The 18,536-nt window shown below is 38.4% G+C and overlaps 1 protein-coding gene across 2 annotated transcripts; it reads left to right on the plus strand.

Moving 5' to 3' along the window:
- Positions 1-210: 210 nt before the first annotated feature.
- SIKE1 (suppressor of IKBKE 1) lies at positions 211-7,780 on the plus strand. Of its 2 annotated transcripts, none has more exons than XM_027535958.1 (5): positions 211-475; positions 698-803; positions 1,771-1,913; positions 3,262-3,375; positions 5,229-7,780. In XM_027535958.1, exons 1-5 carry the CDS (start codon positions 305-307, stop codon positions 5,328-5,330), a joined length of 636 nt encoding a protein of 211 aa, XP_027391759.1. In that variant the 5' UTR covers positions 211-304; the 3' UTR covers positions 5,331-7,780. The 2 variants fall into 2 exon arrangements, with proteins under 2 accessions (XP_027391759.1, XP_027391764.1); XM_027535963.1 differs by having other exon boundaries at positions 212-463.
- Positions 7,781-18,536: the final 10,756 nt, after the last annotated feature.

An 18,536-nucleotide genomic window follows, 5' to 3' on the forward strand; every position in this document is an offset into this window, starting at 1 on the left:
GGAAACTCAAGACTAGCCCAGCCTTAACACAACTTGACCACCAGGCAGTGGAAACAGGAAACCAAAGGCGTGGCAAGGGCAGGCCTCTGGGGCTCTTGCACAAGGCGAGGAAGCGGGGAAGCCACAGGTTAAAGACGGTCACCAGCCACCGAGGCGGCCACTGCGCAAGCGCATATCGCGGCTGCCGCCGAGGCTCCTTTTAAACGTACCCGGAAGTGACGTCTGTAAAGCTGAGACTCGCTCAGGGACGCGCTGAGTCCTTGGCACTGGTGAGCGGTGTTCTGACTGCGGTCCTGGGGCCGCTATGAGCTGCACCATCGAGAAGATTCTGACAGACGCTAAGACTCTACTGGAGAGGCTGAGGGAGCACGATGCGGCTGCCGAGTCACTAGTGGATCAGTCGGCGGCTCTGCACCGGCGGGTAGCCGCTATGCGGGAGGCGGGGACAGCGCTTCCGGACCAGGTCAGGCAGAGGGTACGGGCCCGTGCCCTCGGGTTCTGGACACTTGAGGGGGGGAGGATGAGGTAAAGTGGAAACTCGGCTTGGAGTTTTTTTCTGGTCCCAGAGGGTGGCTGTGAGACCTTTCTGTGGGGTCGGGGCTGCCAGTGCTGTCCTGGAGTTCTGCCTCCTTCCTCTTCAGTTGCATCTGCGGCTGTTATGTTTACGGCTCGATTAGTTTGTGTCTTGTTTGTCCAGTATCAAGAGGATGCATCCGATATAAAGGACATGTCCAAATACAAACCTCACATTCTGCTGTCCCAAGAGAATACACAGATTAGAGACTTGCAGCAGGAAAACAGAGGTTAGTCAGGCCTTTTTGTGTGTAATGATTTTCTCATATCCAGTAATATTTCAAAAGTTCTTGCAAAAAATGACAAGTCACAAAAGTGCACATGCTGTGGTGGTGATTTAGTCACTAAGTCGTGTCCGACTCTTGCGACCCCATGGACTGTAGCCTGCCAGGCTCCTCTGTCCATGGGATTCTCCAGGCAAGAATAATGGAGTGGGTTGCCATAGCCTATGATGACCCAGTAGCAGTAAAGTTTATTACATTACTCTTTTCAAGGTCATCTGACTGATTTTGTATTTAAACGCAGCTTATACAAGAGGTGCTTAGTAGAGTTGAATTATTATTGCATGGCTTGTTAGGTGTCTGGAGACTGAGGGTTGCATAATGCAAGAGTTAATATCCTCAAGGGCTTAAGATTTAATGTTTAAATATTAATTGAAATAAACATTAAAGCTAAGATTGAAGAGATTTTTATGTTCTTATGCAAGGTGGAAGAGCTAAAGTTAATCCTCGGGTGTATATTCTTGGGCTTGGTGAATATATTGTTAATGATAGTAGTATGAATAGTTATTTGTATATAAATTTACAGAGGGCCTTCACATATATCATGCAATACATATATGTATTCTCATATGTTCATTTTGAAGTAGACAAGCCAGGTTTTTATTATTACAAGGCAGATAAGAAATAGGCTCAGAGAGGTTACATGATTTAAGAGTAGTAATCTAGTAATTCACAGAATTGAACTTAAACTCGTCTTCTGATGCCACATCCCATGTTGATTCTACCAGATTTTGCTGTTGCTGCCTGGAAAGATATTTTTTTGCATAGACCATGATTGTTGAGTTTTGTGGACTTAAACACCAATTTACATCTTTGGGTTCATAATATTTCACACATGTCATAAAATCCAGCTGTTTGAGTTTGGCTTTAGGAGGTATTTCAGACATCACTGCCAAGTTATTTTGTTTTTTGATAGAGCTATGGGTTTCCCTGGAGGAACACCAGGATGCTTTGGAACTCATCATGAGCAAATACCGAAAACAGATGTTACAATTAATGGTTGCTAAAAAAGCAGCGGATGCTGAACCGGTCCTGAAAGCTCACCAGTCTCACTCTGCAGTAAGAAACTTTGATGGATAAATTCTAAATGAATTGAAATCTTGACGTTGTTTTAGATCATGTGCTTGCTTTTGAAGTAAGCTTGTTTTCCTTTCATGTTTACCACATTTGCTGTAGGTTTTAGTATAGCTTTGTAAAGATATGAGTAGAAAAAAGGGGGTAAAGGGCCTTTTATCTGAGTAAGACTCAAGTTCATCCCTCCACTAAGATCTCTCTTCAAGATGTTAATGAACACTTAGTTTTTCCACTGAACAATGTCAGTTAGCATTAAAGTGAAAATGAAAATCATTCAGTCATGTCTGATTCTTTGGGACCCCATGGACTGTACAGTTCATGGAATTCTCCAGGCCAGAATACTGGGGTGGGTAATCTTTCCCTTTTCCAGGGGATCTTCCCAATCTAGGGATTGAACCCAGGTCTCCTGGCTTGCAGCCAGATTCTTTACCAGCTGAGCCACAAGGGAAGCTTGTTAGTATTAAAGGTATTCAGTAAATACTTGAGTTGTTATTATGGTACGTTTCACTAAATTGTAAGCTCCTTGCTTGTAAGGAGCGTGAATTTATCTTTTATCCCTAACATAGTACTTGGCACATAGCAGGAGAGTCAGTACACATAGCATCATACTGTGTTGTTAGGAGAGAAAAGTACGGTTTAAAAAAAAAAAAAATGGCGTAGTTTCTATACTCTCATTGCTTATGGTTTAATTTGGGAGATGCAGTAATTATTCTTAAGTTTGTAGAGTGCTTTAGAGTTGTCTTTGTACGTTTGCATGTACTATGTCATTTAATCCTAAATTAATAGATTGACACCTCACTATTTGCTGCAGTGGAATTTATGGAAGATAAGTTTCATCTTAGATTCCATTGAAAGCATTTTAATGAATTTAACTAAGTAAGGTCATAGGGAACAGGGATCTTTTAAATATGTGAATGACTTTCATCTGTGGTCCAAAGGAGAAAAACCTGATCCTTGAAGAAGACAGAATTTAGCTTATATGAAAAGCCTGCTAAGAGAGATGTCCAAAGATAGAATAAGGTACCTTGGAATGTGGCAAGCTTCCTGCCAATAAAAGTATTTAAATTTAAGTTAAACAGCCATTTAGAGATAGCGTCCAATATCTAATGGATGATTAGACTAGAGTCAATCTTCTGAAAATGAATTATCTGTGAATATCACAAGATAAGTTTATTATGGCTTTACCTCTGAGGACATAGATTGTAGTGAAATTACTATAACCTCTGTACCACAGATTAAATGAATTTTTAACATTATAATACACATGGTCTCATGACCTTCATATCTGCTAAAAAATGACTTTTTCACTTTCTTATTCTGAATATCTTCACAGGAAATTGAGAATCAGATTGACAGAATCTGTGAAATGGGAGAAGTGATGAGGAAAGCAGTTCAAATGGATGATGACCAATTTTGTAAGATTCAGGAAAAACTAGCGCAATTAGAGGTAAGATTGTTGCCATTTTAGGTTCATAATATCTTAGGGAGTTTTCAGTCTGAAAGGCATGCCATCATTGTATATCACTGCAGTGTATTGATGTTTCCTCTGTGGTCTGATTTAAAATTAAAATATCCTCCATACCCTTTTGAAGAAAGGAAATGTAATCAGAAGCAAACAATGAAAATGCTTATTGGCTAGAAATTGATATAGCATACTGAGAAGGTAAAGGGAGTGGAAAGGACAGATTACATGTGAGCTAAAGTCCCTCATTTGCTGTAAAAAGAACTCAAATAGATACTGTTTAAACTTGATGATCAGGAAATAGCAGTACAAGACATATTATTTAGAATTATGGAAGTAAACACCTAAAGAAATAGATAAAAATATTAAAAGTGGTTGCCTTTGGGAAACAAAGCCAAGGGACTGCAGACTATTTTACAGGTCTTTTAGTCTTGATTTTTTTTTTTTAATCAATTTTTAAAGTTTTGATTTTGTTTTAAAGCTGTTTTAATGTTTTGATTAAAATGGGAATAATTTACAAAGAAAGGCCTGGAGTGTTAGTGTGCCCATACAATTGTTAAAGAGAAACATTACAATAGATGATATGAATGTTACACTTATTACAAATTCTGCCATGGGCCCTTGGAAAATACCAGAGAGAAAAAGACAGGGTCCCTCCTCAGAGTCTAATGATAGCAATAAAACTAATAAATTTTTTTGGTATGAAATGGTGTGTAAATGCTAGGAGAGAGATACAGGGTATGTCTTGGTGAAACCTGAAAATGCTGTGGTTTACCAGAATTTCCTGCAGAGAATAAGGATGAAGAGTGCAAACTGCTGTATCTGGAAATCAAAGGGAGTGGCAAAGACCCAATTAGGATAGGAGTTAGTTAAAATGATAGAATGACCTTGTCTGTGCCATCCCTAATTTACTTCAGTTATGGAAACAGCCCTAAGGAAATGTGAGTCAAGTCTTACTTAATGCAGTAGAAAAAATGTGGGTATCAGATTAAAACCAGCAATACCACATGCAGGTTATCTGAATATGGGCAGGTTTTTGGACTTTTGGGAGCCAGTGTCCTCATCGCAAGAGAACACGGATGTAGACAATGGTGCCTCCCCTGCATACTGTATGAGATAATATATGTAAGACACCCATGTGGAACCTGGCTGTGTGCCCAGTAATTATTTTCCCCCTTTCCTTCCTTTCTCCAAAACTATAGGACATCTAGGAGAGAAGGTTAAGCAGAATGAAAATGTTATTAGGAATTTGAAAGACAGAAGAAACAATAGTGAAACTTGTGGGAACCATAAAGATTTTGACAAGCAGTGAATTCCTTTAGTGGAGCGGGACCCTGTTTTTTTCATGTGTAGTCTTAACACCTGGCATGTGGAAATTACTCAGTAAATGTTTTTTAGTTGAATAAATAAGTAGAGTTTTAGGAACTTCTCAGTTCTTTTGTTTCTTTAAAACTTTTAAAAGTAAAATAATACACTTTCTTTTTTTTTTTTTTTTTTGAGCGGGGTGGGAGGCTTTTATTTCACTGTGTGTGGGTGGAGGGGGCCTGGAGAGAGGGCAGCAGGCAGGGCAGGAGGGGCTGGAGGGTGGAAAGGGGCTGGACAGGGGGAGGGCTGCCCCAGGCCTGTTGGGAAGAGGATACTGGGACTGATCCCTGCTGGGACCTCACCCCGGGGATGGGGTGGGAATCGGGTCTGGAGCAATGAGGGCCCCCTTGCTCCGGGCTGGATGTGAGGTCAGGGCAAATAATATACTTTCTGTTTCAAGCCGCAAACAATGGGTTCTGATACAGTTTGACAGAATACCTGAAATGAACATACATTTTTTTTTTATTTTCCAGCTTGAAAATAAGGAACTTCGAGAATTATTGTCCATCAGCAGTGAGTCTCTTCAGGTCAGGAAGGAAAGCTCAGTGGACACTGCTTCCCAAGGCATCAAATAATTCAACTTCTGAATAATGCCTGGAGGTTGTTTATCAAGGAAGGAAGTTATTAACGCTATTCGAGTATTGTGCGTTCATTGTCTTGCCTCAGAATTGATTTAATGTTGATTAAATGTATCAAGTGGCAGTTTACAATTTGCAGTCGAAAGTGGCTGTCCACAAAATAGTTTTAAGGTGTGTTAGTAAAAGTACACACTGAGTTTCACTATTCCTTTCTGTAAGAGACTAATTTTCATTTCTGGGACCGTGATTTATATAAACTGTGTTTTCAGTTCATTTTTGTTCTTTCATATCTCTGAAACTTATAGCATTTTGTTATAAGCCAGCAGTTTTATTTTATATCAGATTATAAATTGCAATTCTAAAAAATCTTAAACATTATCTTTTTAAGTCTATGTAGCATAAAGCTGGATTTTTTTCCATTTGAGAAAAATACAACTCCACAGAAGTTGATTGGCAGATTCTCTAATTTGTAACATAGATTCTCTAATTTGTAACATCATTCACCTTTTATGAAATTTTAAGTCTCTCTGGTGCTAAGAGTTGGCACCTTATGGCCTGGTGTCTTTACTCTTGAGAGAACCTATTGCTAGTCCCCATAAAATATACTTGAAAGTAAGTCAACTGTTTTTGTCCAGTGATAGTATATTCATCATATTGTTCAAAGAATGTTTAAAAATTTGTCCTGTGTATGTGTGTGCACATACATGTGCTTAGTTCAGATGCTGAAAGTAAATTTTATTTATTCTGTTTGATATTATTAGTCAATTCTTCAGTTTTGTCCTACTTGGAAATCTTCAACTTGGATAGTTTATCCAGTGTGAAGAATATATAATAGGTTTATTCACATCATAGTTAAAGGTACTACATTCTACAGTTTAATTTATATATAACTTGTAATTAAGAACCATCACTTGTTTGGATGTCTTTCATCACTGGTACTAGTAGTTGGCTTCTTTTTTAGATCCACTTTTCACAAGCAAAGTTTTATCACTTAATGAGAGTTTATTTCATGTCTAAAAGCTGTGTTGAGAGTCTAATGCTAAGTGATCAGCTAGGCTCACTCATCATTTCATTCCCCCATCTCAGTTTATTCATATTTCAAATGTATAAATTACTCATGTAATACTATCAATTTAGGTTTACCCCCAAATAATTGAAATAATGAATGCTAAATCTGTCAATATTTCCCAATTACCCTAAGCATTATACTGCATGGGACAGACACATCATTAGAAAGATTTTTGTTAGTGCTTTGAGTGGTGTAAACTTTCTTTTGTAACGCCATAAAGAATTAACACCAATTAAAACAACAGAATTTATCCAAGATATCTTAAAAGCATCTGATCCCAGTAATACTAACAGACTTTGCCTACAATGGTAGGCTGTAACGAAATTGGTATATGTCATTTTTTAATTTGTCAAATTTCTATTCAGAGTCTTGTAAACAATTTGAAAAACATTTCCACCCAAAGTGTGGATGTTCTTATCTCATTTCCTAAGAGTATGTAAATTTTTAGTCTGATCATTTGCCTTGAAGTGTATGTCCTAAGTACCACCGTGTCCCACAGTTCCATTCAGGAGGCAGAAATATGCCATTTGTTAGCTGCCATGGCCAATTTTTGGTGAAAATGATAAATCAAATGACCCACTAAAATATAACATAGTGTCCCTTTATCTGCTCTATGTCCCTTTAGAGATGTTTGTAGAGTTCCTTACATCTCAGATATCAGGATAAATCTAAATGCTGACTTTTCCTTTGGCAAATCAAAAACTTGAAGCTTGAGTCTCAACAGCTCTCAAGATCCTATATAATATAGAGCCTAGCTGGTGTTAATACTATGAAAATAGTGTGTAGTTAAAGAGGAGAAAGAATGTTCTTGACTTTGGTTTGTGTATGAAAGTTTACTTTGCAGTTGATGAAGGAACTTGACTGGCTTCCAAATTTTAGTACAAACTTACCTTTTCTAATAAAAATCTCATTTTGAGAATAACAGCTAATATAACTCAGTAATGAGTCAACTTATTAGAAAGTGCAAAGGTTTATTTTTCACTTATATAGCAAACTGTCAATTAGGGCTTTTCATAAATACTTCCTAATTATCACATTATAGTTAGTATAACCAAAAATAGTTATTTCTGAAATGGTGTTAGAGATGTCCTCATAGTTAGAAATCGTAAGTTACATGATTACAAGTCAAAATGTAAAATTAAAACAGTTTGGAAGTATCTTGAAAATTAATTATTATTGATACCTACCTTTATTGTGTGTTAGTCATTAGTTATGTCTGACTCTTTGTGACCCCATTGACTGTAGCCCGCCAAGCTCCTCTGTCCGTGAACTTTTATTAGTATCATATGCATAATTTGATTCAACACTGAAAGTCTGTTTCAGTGTTCCTCAAAATGTGGTTCACTGACCTAAAATAAAAGTTGGGGGATGGAATCTAGGAATTTGTATTTTAATAATCATCCCAGATAACCTCTAAGGACATTAGTTTGAGACTGTCAAACTACTTGACAAAAAAATTGAGTGTTTTCAAAGAAAAATCTGGTAGAGGAGGCAAATGTGATAAATAAAAGGATATATTGAGTTCAAAGGAGGAACTATTTACAACTTGAGAATCCTGTAGAGACAAAATAATGCTGAATGCTGAAGAAACTGAAATTGAATAGTTCTATAAGACCTACAAGACCTTCTAGGACTAACACCCAAAAAAGATGTCCTTTTCATTATAGGAGACTGGAATGCAAAAGTAGGAAGTCAAGAAATACCTGGAGTAACAGGCAAATCTGGTCTTGGAGTACAGAATGAAGTAGAGCAAAGGCTACTAGAGTTTCACCAAGAGAACGCACTAGTCATAGCAAATGCCCTCTTCCAACAACACAAGAGAAGACTCTACACATGGACATCACCAGATGGTCAATACTGAAATCAGCTTGATTATATTCTTTGTACCAAAGATGGAGAAGTTCTATACAGTCAGCAAAAACAAGACTGGGAGCCAACTGTGGCTCAGACCATGAACTCCTTATTGCCAAATTCAGACTTAAGTTGAAGAAAATAGGGAAAACCACTAGACCATTCAGGTATGACATAAATCAAATCCCTTATGACTATACATTGAAAGTGAGAAATCGATTCAAGGGATTAGATCTGATAAGAGTGCCTGAAGAAATATGGATGGAGGTTCATGACATTGTACAGAAGGCAGGGATCAAGACCATCCCCAAGAAAAAGAAAGGCAAAATAGTTGTCTGAGGAGGCCTTACAAATAGCTGTGAAAAGAAGAGAAGTGAGAGGCAAGGGAGTAAAGGAAAGATACACCCATTTGAATGCAGAGTTCCAAAGAATAGCAAGGAGAGAGAAGAAAGCCTTCCTCAGTGATCAGTGCAGAGAAATGGAGGAAAACAATCCAATGGGAAAGACTAGAGATCTCTTCAAGAAAATTAGAGATACCAAGGGAACATTTCATGCAAAATGGACACAATAAAGGACAGAAATGATACGGACCTAACAGAAGCAGAAGATATTAAGAAGAGATGGCAAGAATACACAGAAGAATTATTTTTAAAAAGATCTTCATGACCCAGATAATCACAATGATATGATCACTCACCTAGAGCCAGACATCCTGGAATGCGAAGTCAAGTGAGCCTTAGGAAGCATGACTACAACAAAGCTAATGGAGGTGATAGAATTCTAGTTGAGCTCTTTCAAATCCTAAAAGATGATGCTGTGAAAGCGCTGCACTCAATATACCAGCAAATTTGGAAAACTCAGCAGTGACCGCAGGACTGGAAAATGTCAGTTTTCATTCCAATCCCAAAGAAAGGCAATGCCAAAGAATATTCAAACTACTGCACAATGAACGCATATCAAACGCTAGTAAAGTAATGCTCAAAATTCTCCAAGCCTGGCTTCAACAGTACATGAACCGTGAACTTCCAGATGTTCAAGCTGGATTTAGAAAAGGCAGAGGAACCAGAGATCAAATTTCCAACATCTGTTGGATCATTGAAAAAGCAAGAAAGTTCCAGAAAAATATCTACTTTGGCTTTATTGACTATGCCAAAGCCTTTGATTACATGGATCACAACAAACTGTGGAAAATTCTCCAAGAGATGGAAATACCAGACCACCTGACCTACCTCTTGAGAAATCTGTATGCAGGTCAGGAAGCAACAGTTAGAACTGGACATGGAACAACAGACTGGTTCCAAATAGGAAAAGGAGTACATCAAGACTGTATATTGTCACCCTGCTTATTTAACTTATATGCAGAGTACAACATGAGAAACACTGGGCTGGAGAAAGCACCAGCTGGAATCAAGATTGCCGGGAGAAATATCAATAACCTCAGATATGCAGATGACACCACCCTTATGGCAGAAAATGAAGAATAACTAAAGAGCCTCTTGATAAAAGTGAAAGAGGAGAGTGGAAAAAGTTGGCTTAAAACTCAACATTCAGAAAATGAAGATCATGGCATCTGGTCCCATCACTTCATGGCAAATAGATGGGGAAACAGTGACAGACTATATTTTTGGGGGCTCCAAAATCACTGCAGATGGTGATTGCAGCCATGAAATTAAAAGACGCTTACTCCTTGGAAGGAAAGTTATGACCAACCTAGACGGCATGTTAAAAAGCAGAGACATTACTTTGCCAACAAAGCTCCATCTAGTCAAAGCTATGGTTTTTCCAGTAGTCATGTATGGATGTGAGAGACGGACTATAAAGAAAGCTGAGTGCTGAAGAATTGATGCTTTTGAACTGTGGTGCTGGAGAAGACTCTTGAGAGTCCCTTGGACTGCAAGGAGATCAAACCAGTCCATCCTAAAGGAAATCAGTCCTGAGTATTCATTGGAAGGACTGATGTTGTAGCTGAAACTCCAATACTTTGGCCACCTGATGCAAAGAACTGAATCATTGGAAAAGACCTGGATGCTGGGAAAGACGGAGAAGGCAATGGCAACCCACTCCAGTACTCTTGCCTGGAAAATCCCATGGACGGAGGAGCCTGGTAGGCTGTAGTCCATGGGGTCACAAAGAGTCGGACACTTACTGAGCGACTTCACTTTCACTTTCATGCATTGGAGAAGGAAATGGCAACCCACTCCAGTGTTCTTGCCTGGAGAATCCCAGGGACGGCGGAGCCTGGTGGGCTGCCATCTGTGGGGTCGCACAGAGTCGGACACGACTGAAGCGACTTAGCAGCAGCAGCAGTTGGGAAAGATTGAAGGCAGGAGGAGAAAGGGACGACAGAGGATGGGATGTTTGGATGGCATCACTGACTCAATGGACATGAGTTTGAGAAAACTCCAGTTGTTGATGGACAGGGAGGCCTGTCGTGCTACAGTCCATGGGGTCGCAAAGAGACGCAACTGAGCGCCTGAACTGAACTGAGAGACAAAAATAAGTAGAAGAACTAGAAAGCTGGGTCCTTTCTAGTTATTGTAAAATCTCCGTTTCCAGTTGTGCTTCATTTTACAGATACGCAGGTACACAAGGAGGTTATTCTAACAGAAACCAAGATTCAAATGCAGATTTGAAACATTGTTAACCATTAAGATTCCTTTACATGCCAAATACTCTTCAGAATTCAAGTGGTTCTTGATAAGCAAAATCTACTTTTATTAACAGTGCAAAAGAAACACCACAGCCCACATATTAGAAAATATCATGAATTTAATAATTGAAGCCTGGAGAAGGAAATAGCAACCCACTACATTACCCTTGCCTGGAAAATTCCATGGATGGAGGAGCCTGGTGGGCTATAGTCCATAGGGTCGCAAAGAGTCAGACATGACTGAGCAACTTCACTTTCACTTTCAGTAATGAGACCTAATTGTCATCTGTTTTCCAGGGTGTGCGTGCAACTGAAAGGAACAGTGTTTAATCAGTGCTTAGCAATACTAACTACATACAGGAAGTGTGTGATTCTGTCTTTCAAATCTGCCTCATTAGCATGTTTTTCATCTTTCATGCTATTTTCATGTTGCAGGAAGGTTGCTGCTGTGCCAGAAGTCATGTCCATGTTTGAAAGCAGGAAAAAAAGGAGGGGGGAAATAGCCTATGCCAGCTATACCTATTCTCCTTTATGAGGAAAAGCAAAGCTTCCCCAGAAATCCAGAGTTTCCTTTGTCTTATTTGCCTGACCTGTTAAATTGTTAACTTCTAACAGCAAAAGAGGCTGGGTACATGGCTGCCCCAGATAAAATCAGTATTCTGTTAGGAAAGAGTATTAAGAAAGCAGCTAACGACAGTCTTTACACTGAATAGTTTTTAACCATTGTGTTGATGTTGAATGGCCAAGGAATGGGGTGCAGAAGATACCTGTCATCTCTCTTCTGGCTGCCCATTATCCTAACTCATACTATAGTTAGGGAACCTATCACCTAATGAGGCAGGACCTTACTCCTTCCTGACAAATTTTAAAGTGTCAGATACTTGTTTTCCCAGCCTCTTTGCAGCCAGGGAAGACACCTCTGCCTTAAAAGTTCGTGATAGAAAGAGGGAGAGCTGTGCAGACGTCTTTGAGTAAAGGCAGTGATATACAACACCGGCTTTTCCATCCAGCTCCACAGGAAGCAATAAAAAAATAGCTGCACTGACAACACTCAGTATCCAGTGTCAGCAAAGCCCATGGTGTAAGCTGCAGTGTCTGCCCGCAGTGGAGACGGTGGGGTCTTCACTGAAGCTATTATCTGAAGTGATTATAGAGGTTGTAGAGCCTCTAAATCTGGTTTTCAGGGTATCCAGAGATCCTGAGGGTTACTTATTAGCTTTTACTAATGTCACTTTTTGTTAAAATTAACCTGAATTGACTATAATTAAGACTGGAACCCTGACTGACAAAATAAGCATAGTTTAAAAAGCAACCTTTTGAATATAAATTTTGTCCACACTTGATGCATAATTTTACACTTAATGTTTTAATGTAATTTTTTACTTACAAAAGGATGTGACATGCATATAAATTATCAAGCATAATAATTCATCTCCTAATTTAGGAAATAGAACATTACCCATTTGTTACATTTATTTATTTGAGCTCCTCTCCTGTCTCTATCCCTCTGCTCTGTCTTTTTAATAGTTTTGTCACATGAAGAAAGACCTGAAACATGTATCTCACCCTGAAGTGACATTTTTAGTTTCATTCCTTTTTGAGCTTTATGAAAGTGGTATCAGACTGTATAGTAGCCTATGGGGATTTTATTTTTTTCACTCTTGATTATGTTTCTAAGATTCATGGTATTGTGTATAGTTGTCATTCATTTTCATTGATGTATAAGAGTTAATCATGTGACTACAGTATATTTTGAAGGGGTACATACATATAAAATAAAATTGTACATTTTTTAAAAAATCCTTGATACTGTCTTCTACTTTATAATTCTCCCTCCATATACCTTATTGATACTATACACATTTCACTATAAGCAAATATATTTCATATTCTGTAGTTATTTCACTTGCAGTTGTCTCATGTCAGCTTTCAAGGTGAATTACAGAGTATTATTCACTAATATGCATAGTGGAAAGCAGATGATGCTTTTTTTCTGTCACTCTTCAAGAATGCTAAAGAGGAGGTGGAACCTTCAGAGCTTCGATGAACTACAGTTCACATTTTGTCTAGCCTCTTAGAAATGTGTTTTTTTATGTTACTGATCCTAAGATATATTTTTATTTCATACTTTAATATCTCTGAAATTGGGATATGTCTTATACATGTAGGGGTTGTGGTCTAGTTGATTCTAAGCAAGGAAAATTGATTTGCATTTCTGGTGGCATGACTGGACAAAGGCAAGTTCTTGATAGTTCAGTCAACAAACTAAGAGCTATTTGAAAAAGGAATGGAGGGTTAGCTGTCTTTTGTGAACTTTCCATTAACACTTGTAAAATCAAGAGTGCATAAGAATTTAGGAGTATGACTGTCTTATTTTTCTATTGAAGTTGAAGTGAAGTCTCCTCAGTTGTGTCCGACTCCTTGCGACCCCATGGACTGTAGCCTACCGGGCTCCTCCGTCCATGGGATTTTCCAGTTAAAAATACTGGAGTGGTTTGCCATTTCCTTCTCCAGGGGAACTTCCTGACCCAGGGATTGAACCCGGGTCTCCCACATTGTAGGCAGACGATTTACTGTCTGAGCCATAACAAATCACCACAAGTTTAGCAGTTTAAAGCAACAGCTATTTATTATCCTACAGTTACAGTTTAAAGCAACAGCTATTTATTATCCTACAGTTCTGTAAGTCAGAAGTCCACGCAGGGCTCAACTGGGTTTTCTCAGGATCTCATCAGACTGAAGTCAAGGTATCACCCGAGGCTAGCATCTCATCTAAGGCTCTGGTCCCTCTCCCATACTTACATGGTTGTTGGCAAAATTCATTTCCTTGCAGGTGTAGAACTCAGAGGCCTTCAAGGCCAACAGAAGATCATCTCTGACTTTCATTGTCTTCTACTTCTAGACTCCTTTATAAGAGCTCACATTATTAGGCCCACATAGAATGAGCTCCCTCTTGATTAACCCAACTGATGAGATACCTTAATTACATCTACAATGGTCCCTTTTGCCATTAAGGAGATATAAGTGATATCCTCTAACATCTACAAACTCAGACCATGCTCGAGAGAAAGGAATTATAGAAGGCAAATGTACCAAATGATGGGAATCTTGGTGGCCATCTTAAAATTCTGCCTACCACAGTGGCTTTTGGAAGCTTGGAATAAAATCGTGGAGACAACTGGTGGCTCAAGCAATAAAGAACCCGCCTGCCAATGCAGGAGACCGGGATTCAATCCCTGTGTTGGGAAGATCCCGTAGAGGAGAAAATGGCAACCCATTCCAGCATTCTTGCCAGGAAAATCCCATGGACAGAGGAGCCTGGCAGTCCATAGGGCTGCAAAGAGTCGGACAGGACTGAGCACACATTATATACTCAGCATTAAGACAACAATGAAATGCTGCATTACCAGTATTCTTGGTGGCCCCAGAATACTTCTGTGTAGAAAAACCTGCACATCTATGAGACAAAAAAAAAAGATTTATTAGCAAGATCCACCAATGCATGCTAAAATGAGTGAACTAAAGTTCAATCAGAAAAAGGATATTTGCATAGTCTCCATGTCAGTTTCCCAGACTTGCCGTAACAAATAAGCACAAACTGGATGGCTTCAAACAACAGAAATCTGTTCTCACAATTCTGAGGCTGCAAGTCTGAAATCAAGGTGTTGGCAAGTCAGTTCCTTCTGGGGGCTCTGAGGAAGAATGTGTCCCATGGCCCTTTTCTAACTTCTGGTAACTCCTGGCATTCCTTGACTTCCAGATGCATCTTTGCAATCTCTGCCTCCTTAGTCTTCACATGATGTTGTACTTATATGTCTCTGTGTCCAAATTTCTTTCTTCTAAGGATGCCAGTTATTGGATTAGGGTTTACCCTAGTTCTGATTTCATTTTAACTTGACTGTTTGCAAAGATACTATTCCAAATAAGGCTACATTCTGAATTCTGGGTACACATGTATGTTAAGATGACACTATTCAATCAAGCATGGTCTCAGAGTATCTCCCCCACAATATTTTTTTATTATAAAGGGAAAACCAGTAATTTTACCATGAAAAATGCAGGCAGACAACACTGACCAATTGGTTAGGTAAACATCACTAACAATACTTTCAACATCATATAAGCCCTGTGTAGGATTCAATGAGAAGCATACATGACCTCTGTAACATTCTTTCAAGTAATGCATAATATCAATCTAAGCAAAGGAAACATCAGACAAAACCAAATTGATGGAAGTTTACAAAATAACTGACCAACATTGTTTCAAAACATCTGTCATGAAAGAAGGAAAAACAGGAAATGCCATGGAATGGAGGACAGTATGAAGTGTAGGGTGGGATTCTGCATTTGATTCTGGGAGAGAAAATGGATGTTAGAGAAACACTCAGTTCAGTTCAGTTCAGTCGCTCAGTCGTGTCCGACTCTTTGCGACCCAATGAATCGCAGCATGCCAGGCCTCCCTGTCCATCACCAACTCCCGGAGTTCACTCAGACTCACAAGAAACACTGGTGAAACCCAAATTAATTTTGTAGTTAATATTATTGTGTCAAGGTTAATTTCTTACTTTTCTAGAAAGCTTATTATGCCAGTGATTGAAAAAAAAATTTGAATGAGGCTTGAAACTTCTAATCCAATTCTGTGAATATAAAGAATTATATTGTTTAAAAAAACAAGAAGTTAACGTGATACAGTATTAAAGTACAGATTATATTCAAACCTCATAAAATTTTATGCTAGTGTCTGTTTTCATACCTTATTCAAGACTCCACATTGTGTTTAATTGCATTTTGAGCAGCTTCAGCTGCATGCAACAAATTCTGGTAAATTCTCGTTTCACTTTTATTCTATTACAAATACTTTTCTAATTTTCCTTGTTATGGCTTCTTAGATATACCCCTCATTTAAAAGTCAGCATTAATGTCCAAATATAAGGGATTTTTTAAAGTATCTTTGATATTAATGTCTCATTTAAGTGCTTTCTTCTCTGCAATCACCCACTGTTTTTTCAGTCTTCTAACTTTCAGTGAGACTTTCAATGGCTAAATCAAAGATCTGCCTTGGTAAATGTCTCACTGCACTTGAAAATACGTAGGTTATTTTCAAATATCTTTTGATACTAATCTCTAACATAATTCCACAGTAGTAAGAGAACAGACTCTGTAAGATTTCAATACCTTTAGACCAGGAAATTTCTGCACCTGGTCTTATGTCTCTGGATATATTCCAGTGTCTCCTAGTTTATCGTCTATAAACTAGGGAACTTGAATAGAATTTTAATCCTACTGTTGTGTGAAAATTGTATAGATCTTAATTATTTCTAATTGGTTCTTAATGCTTCTCAGGTCTACTATATTCTTGTGCTTCTCTGTACATTCATTCAATTAATTCTGAGAGTTTGATATGGAAACTCCAACAAAAAATCTTCGTATATCTACTTAAAACAAATAGCTATAATATATAGTGGAACTATGTGTAGCTTTGTTCTGTATTTTCCAAGGCTCCTGTAAATGTTACCATATTTTCATAATTTAAAAAAATAAAAAGATAATTTCTTACTTTTGAAAACTGCTATGGTGAGGTAAGATTAACATAACAGAAAACTGGGTGAAAGGTTTATGGGAAATTTCTGTGCTGTATTTCTAATTATTTTGTGAGCCCAAAATTATCTCAGAACAAATATGCATTGCCCTCATTACTAATGAGTCTGAGCATAATTTCAAATATTTATTTGCCTATACAGGGATTTTAAAAATATAGACATTTGAGTTTTTCCTCCATTTTCCTTTGCTTTTTTTTAATCATTTGATATGTATTAATTTACTATATATTCTGATAAAATTGTCAGTTTTATATGTTCCAAATATATATTTTCCTAATGTTTTTTTTTTTATTTTTTTATGTTTCCTCAGTGTATGGCATTTTAAAAATATGTTAAACTTTATTACTAAAAAGAAAGAGATTCAAAAGAGCTGGACTCCGTAAAGCAGTTTTAGGAATGCCTTAATTAATTTACTTTGCTTATTTTTTTTTTTTACTTTATATACACACAAGTGTGACACATGATTTAAAAAAAAAACTAGGTCTAAATAACTTTTTTTGGTAAATTTATTTATTTTAATTGGAGGCTAATTACTTTACATCTGCTGCTGCTGCTGCTGCTGCTGCTGCTAAGTCGCTTCAGTTGTGTCCAACTCTGTGCGACCCCATAGACAGCAGCCTGCCAGGCTCCCCAGTCCCTGGGATTCTCCAGGCAAGAACACTGGAGTGGGTTGCCACTTCCTTCTCCAATGCATGAAAGTGAAAAGTGAAAGTGAAGGCGCCCAGTCGAGTCCGACTCTTAGTGACCCCATGGACTGCAGCCTACCAGGCTCCTCTGTCCATGGGATTTTCCAGGCAAGAGTACTGGAGTGGGGTGCCATTGCCTTCTTCTAAGTAATAAAACTATTATGTCATAGTAAACTGCCTTTTTTTTTTTGGCTGTGCTAGCACGGCTTGTGGTATCATAGTTCCCCAACCAGAGACGGAACCCATGCCCCTTGCAGTGGATGCACAGAGTCCTAAACACTGGACTTCCAGGGAAATCTCTATGTCGTAGTGAAAAGAGCAACTTTTTCTTGCTGGTACATAAATAATTATGTATCACAAAATCAATACTGTCTTTTCTTCAGTTGCTAAGTTGTGTCCTAACTCTTTGCAACCCAATGAGCTACAGCACGCCAGGCTTCCCTGTCCTTTACTATCTCCCCGGTTGCTCAAACTCACATCCATTGAGTCAGTGATGCCATCCAACCGTTTTATCTTCTGTCACCCCCTTCTCCTTTTGCCATCAATCCTTCGCAGCAAGAGGGTCTTTTCTAAAGAGTTGGTTCTTTGCATCAGGTGGCCAAAGTATCGAAGCTTCAACTTCAGCATTAGTCCTTTCAATGAATAGTCAGGGTTGATTTTCTTTAGGGTTGAGTGGTTTGATCTCCTTGCAGCCCAAGGGATTCTCAAGAGTCTTCTTAGAGTTAGTTCAGTTCAGTTCAGTCGCTCACTCGTGTTCAACTCTTTGCGACCCCATGAATCGCAGCACGCCAGGCCTTCCTGTCCATCACCAACTCCCGGAGTTCACCCAGACTCACGTCCATCAAGTCAGTGATGCCATCCAGCCATCTCATCCTCTGCTGTCCCCTTTTCCTCCTGCCCCCAATCCCTCCCAACATCAGAGTTTTTTCCAATGAGTCAACTCTTCGCATGAGGTGGCCAAAGTACTGGAGTTTCAGCTTTAGCATCATTCCTTCCAAGGAATGATGAGTTAGTTAAATAAGTGTAATTCATTCATTCAATTTAATTCAAAAAATTCATTCATTCAATGAATATTTATTAAGCATTTACTGTTATCTCAGTCATAATTCCAGGTTTAGAGGATACAACGAAGAAAGAAACACAGAACTCAAGCTTACATTGTTGTTCAAGAAGTAGGGCAATGAAAACTTAAATTCACAAATGTGTTAATTTTGGAAAGAAATACATGTTATAAACAAGAGAGTTCCAGAACAACATCTACTTCTACTTTATTGACTATGCCAAAGACTTTGACTGTGTGGATCACAACAAACTGGGGAAAAGTCTTCAAGAAATGGGAATACCAGA

The sequence above is a fragment of the Bos indicus x Bos taurus genome, chromosome 3, assembly GCF_003369695.1.
Source record: "Bos indicus x Bos taurus breed Angus x Brahman F1 hybrid chromosome 3, Bos_hybrid_MaternalHap_v2.0, whole genome shotgun sequence".
NCBI lineage: Eukaryota > Metazoa > Chordata > Mammalia > Artiodactyla > Bovidae > Bos > Bos indicus x Bos taurus.

What these genes read in the sequence shown, in the direction of transcription:
- SIKE1 (XM_027535958.1), top strand. Translation starts at nt 305, where the DNA reads ATGAGCTGCACCATCGAGAAGATTCTGACAGACGCTAAGACTCTACTG. An exon ending in CGGACCAGGTCAGGCAGAGG is followed by an intron (nt 476 to 697) that starts GTACGGGCCCGT and finishes TTGTTTGTCCAG; the next exon opens with TATCAAGAGGATGCATCCGA. An exon ending in CTCACCAGTCTCACTCTGCA is followed by an intron (nt 1,914 to 3,261) that starts GTAAGAAACTTT and finishes ATATCTTCACAG; the next exon opens with GAAATTGAGAATCAGATTGA.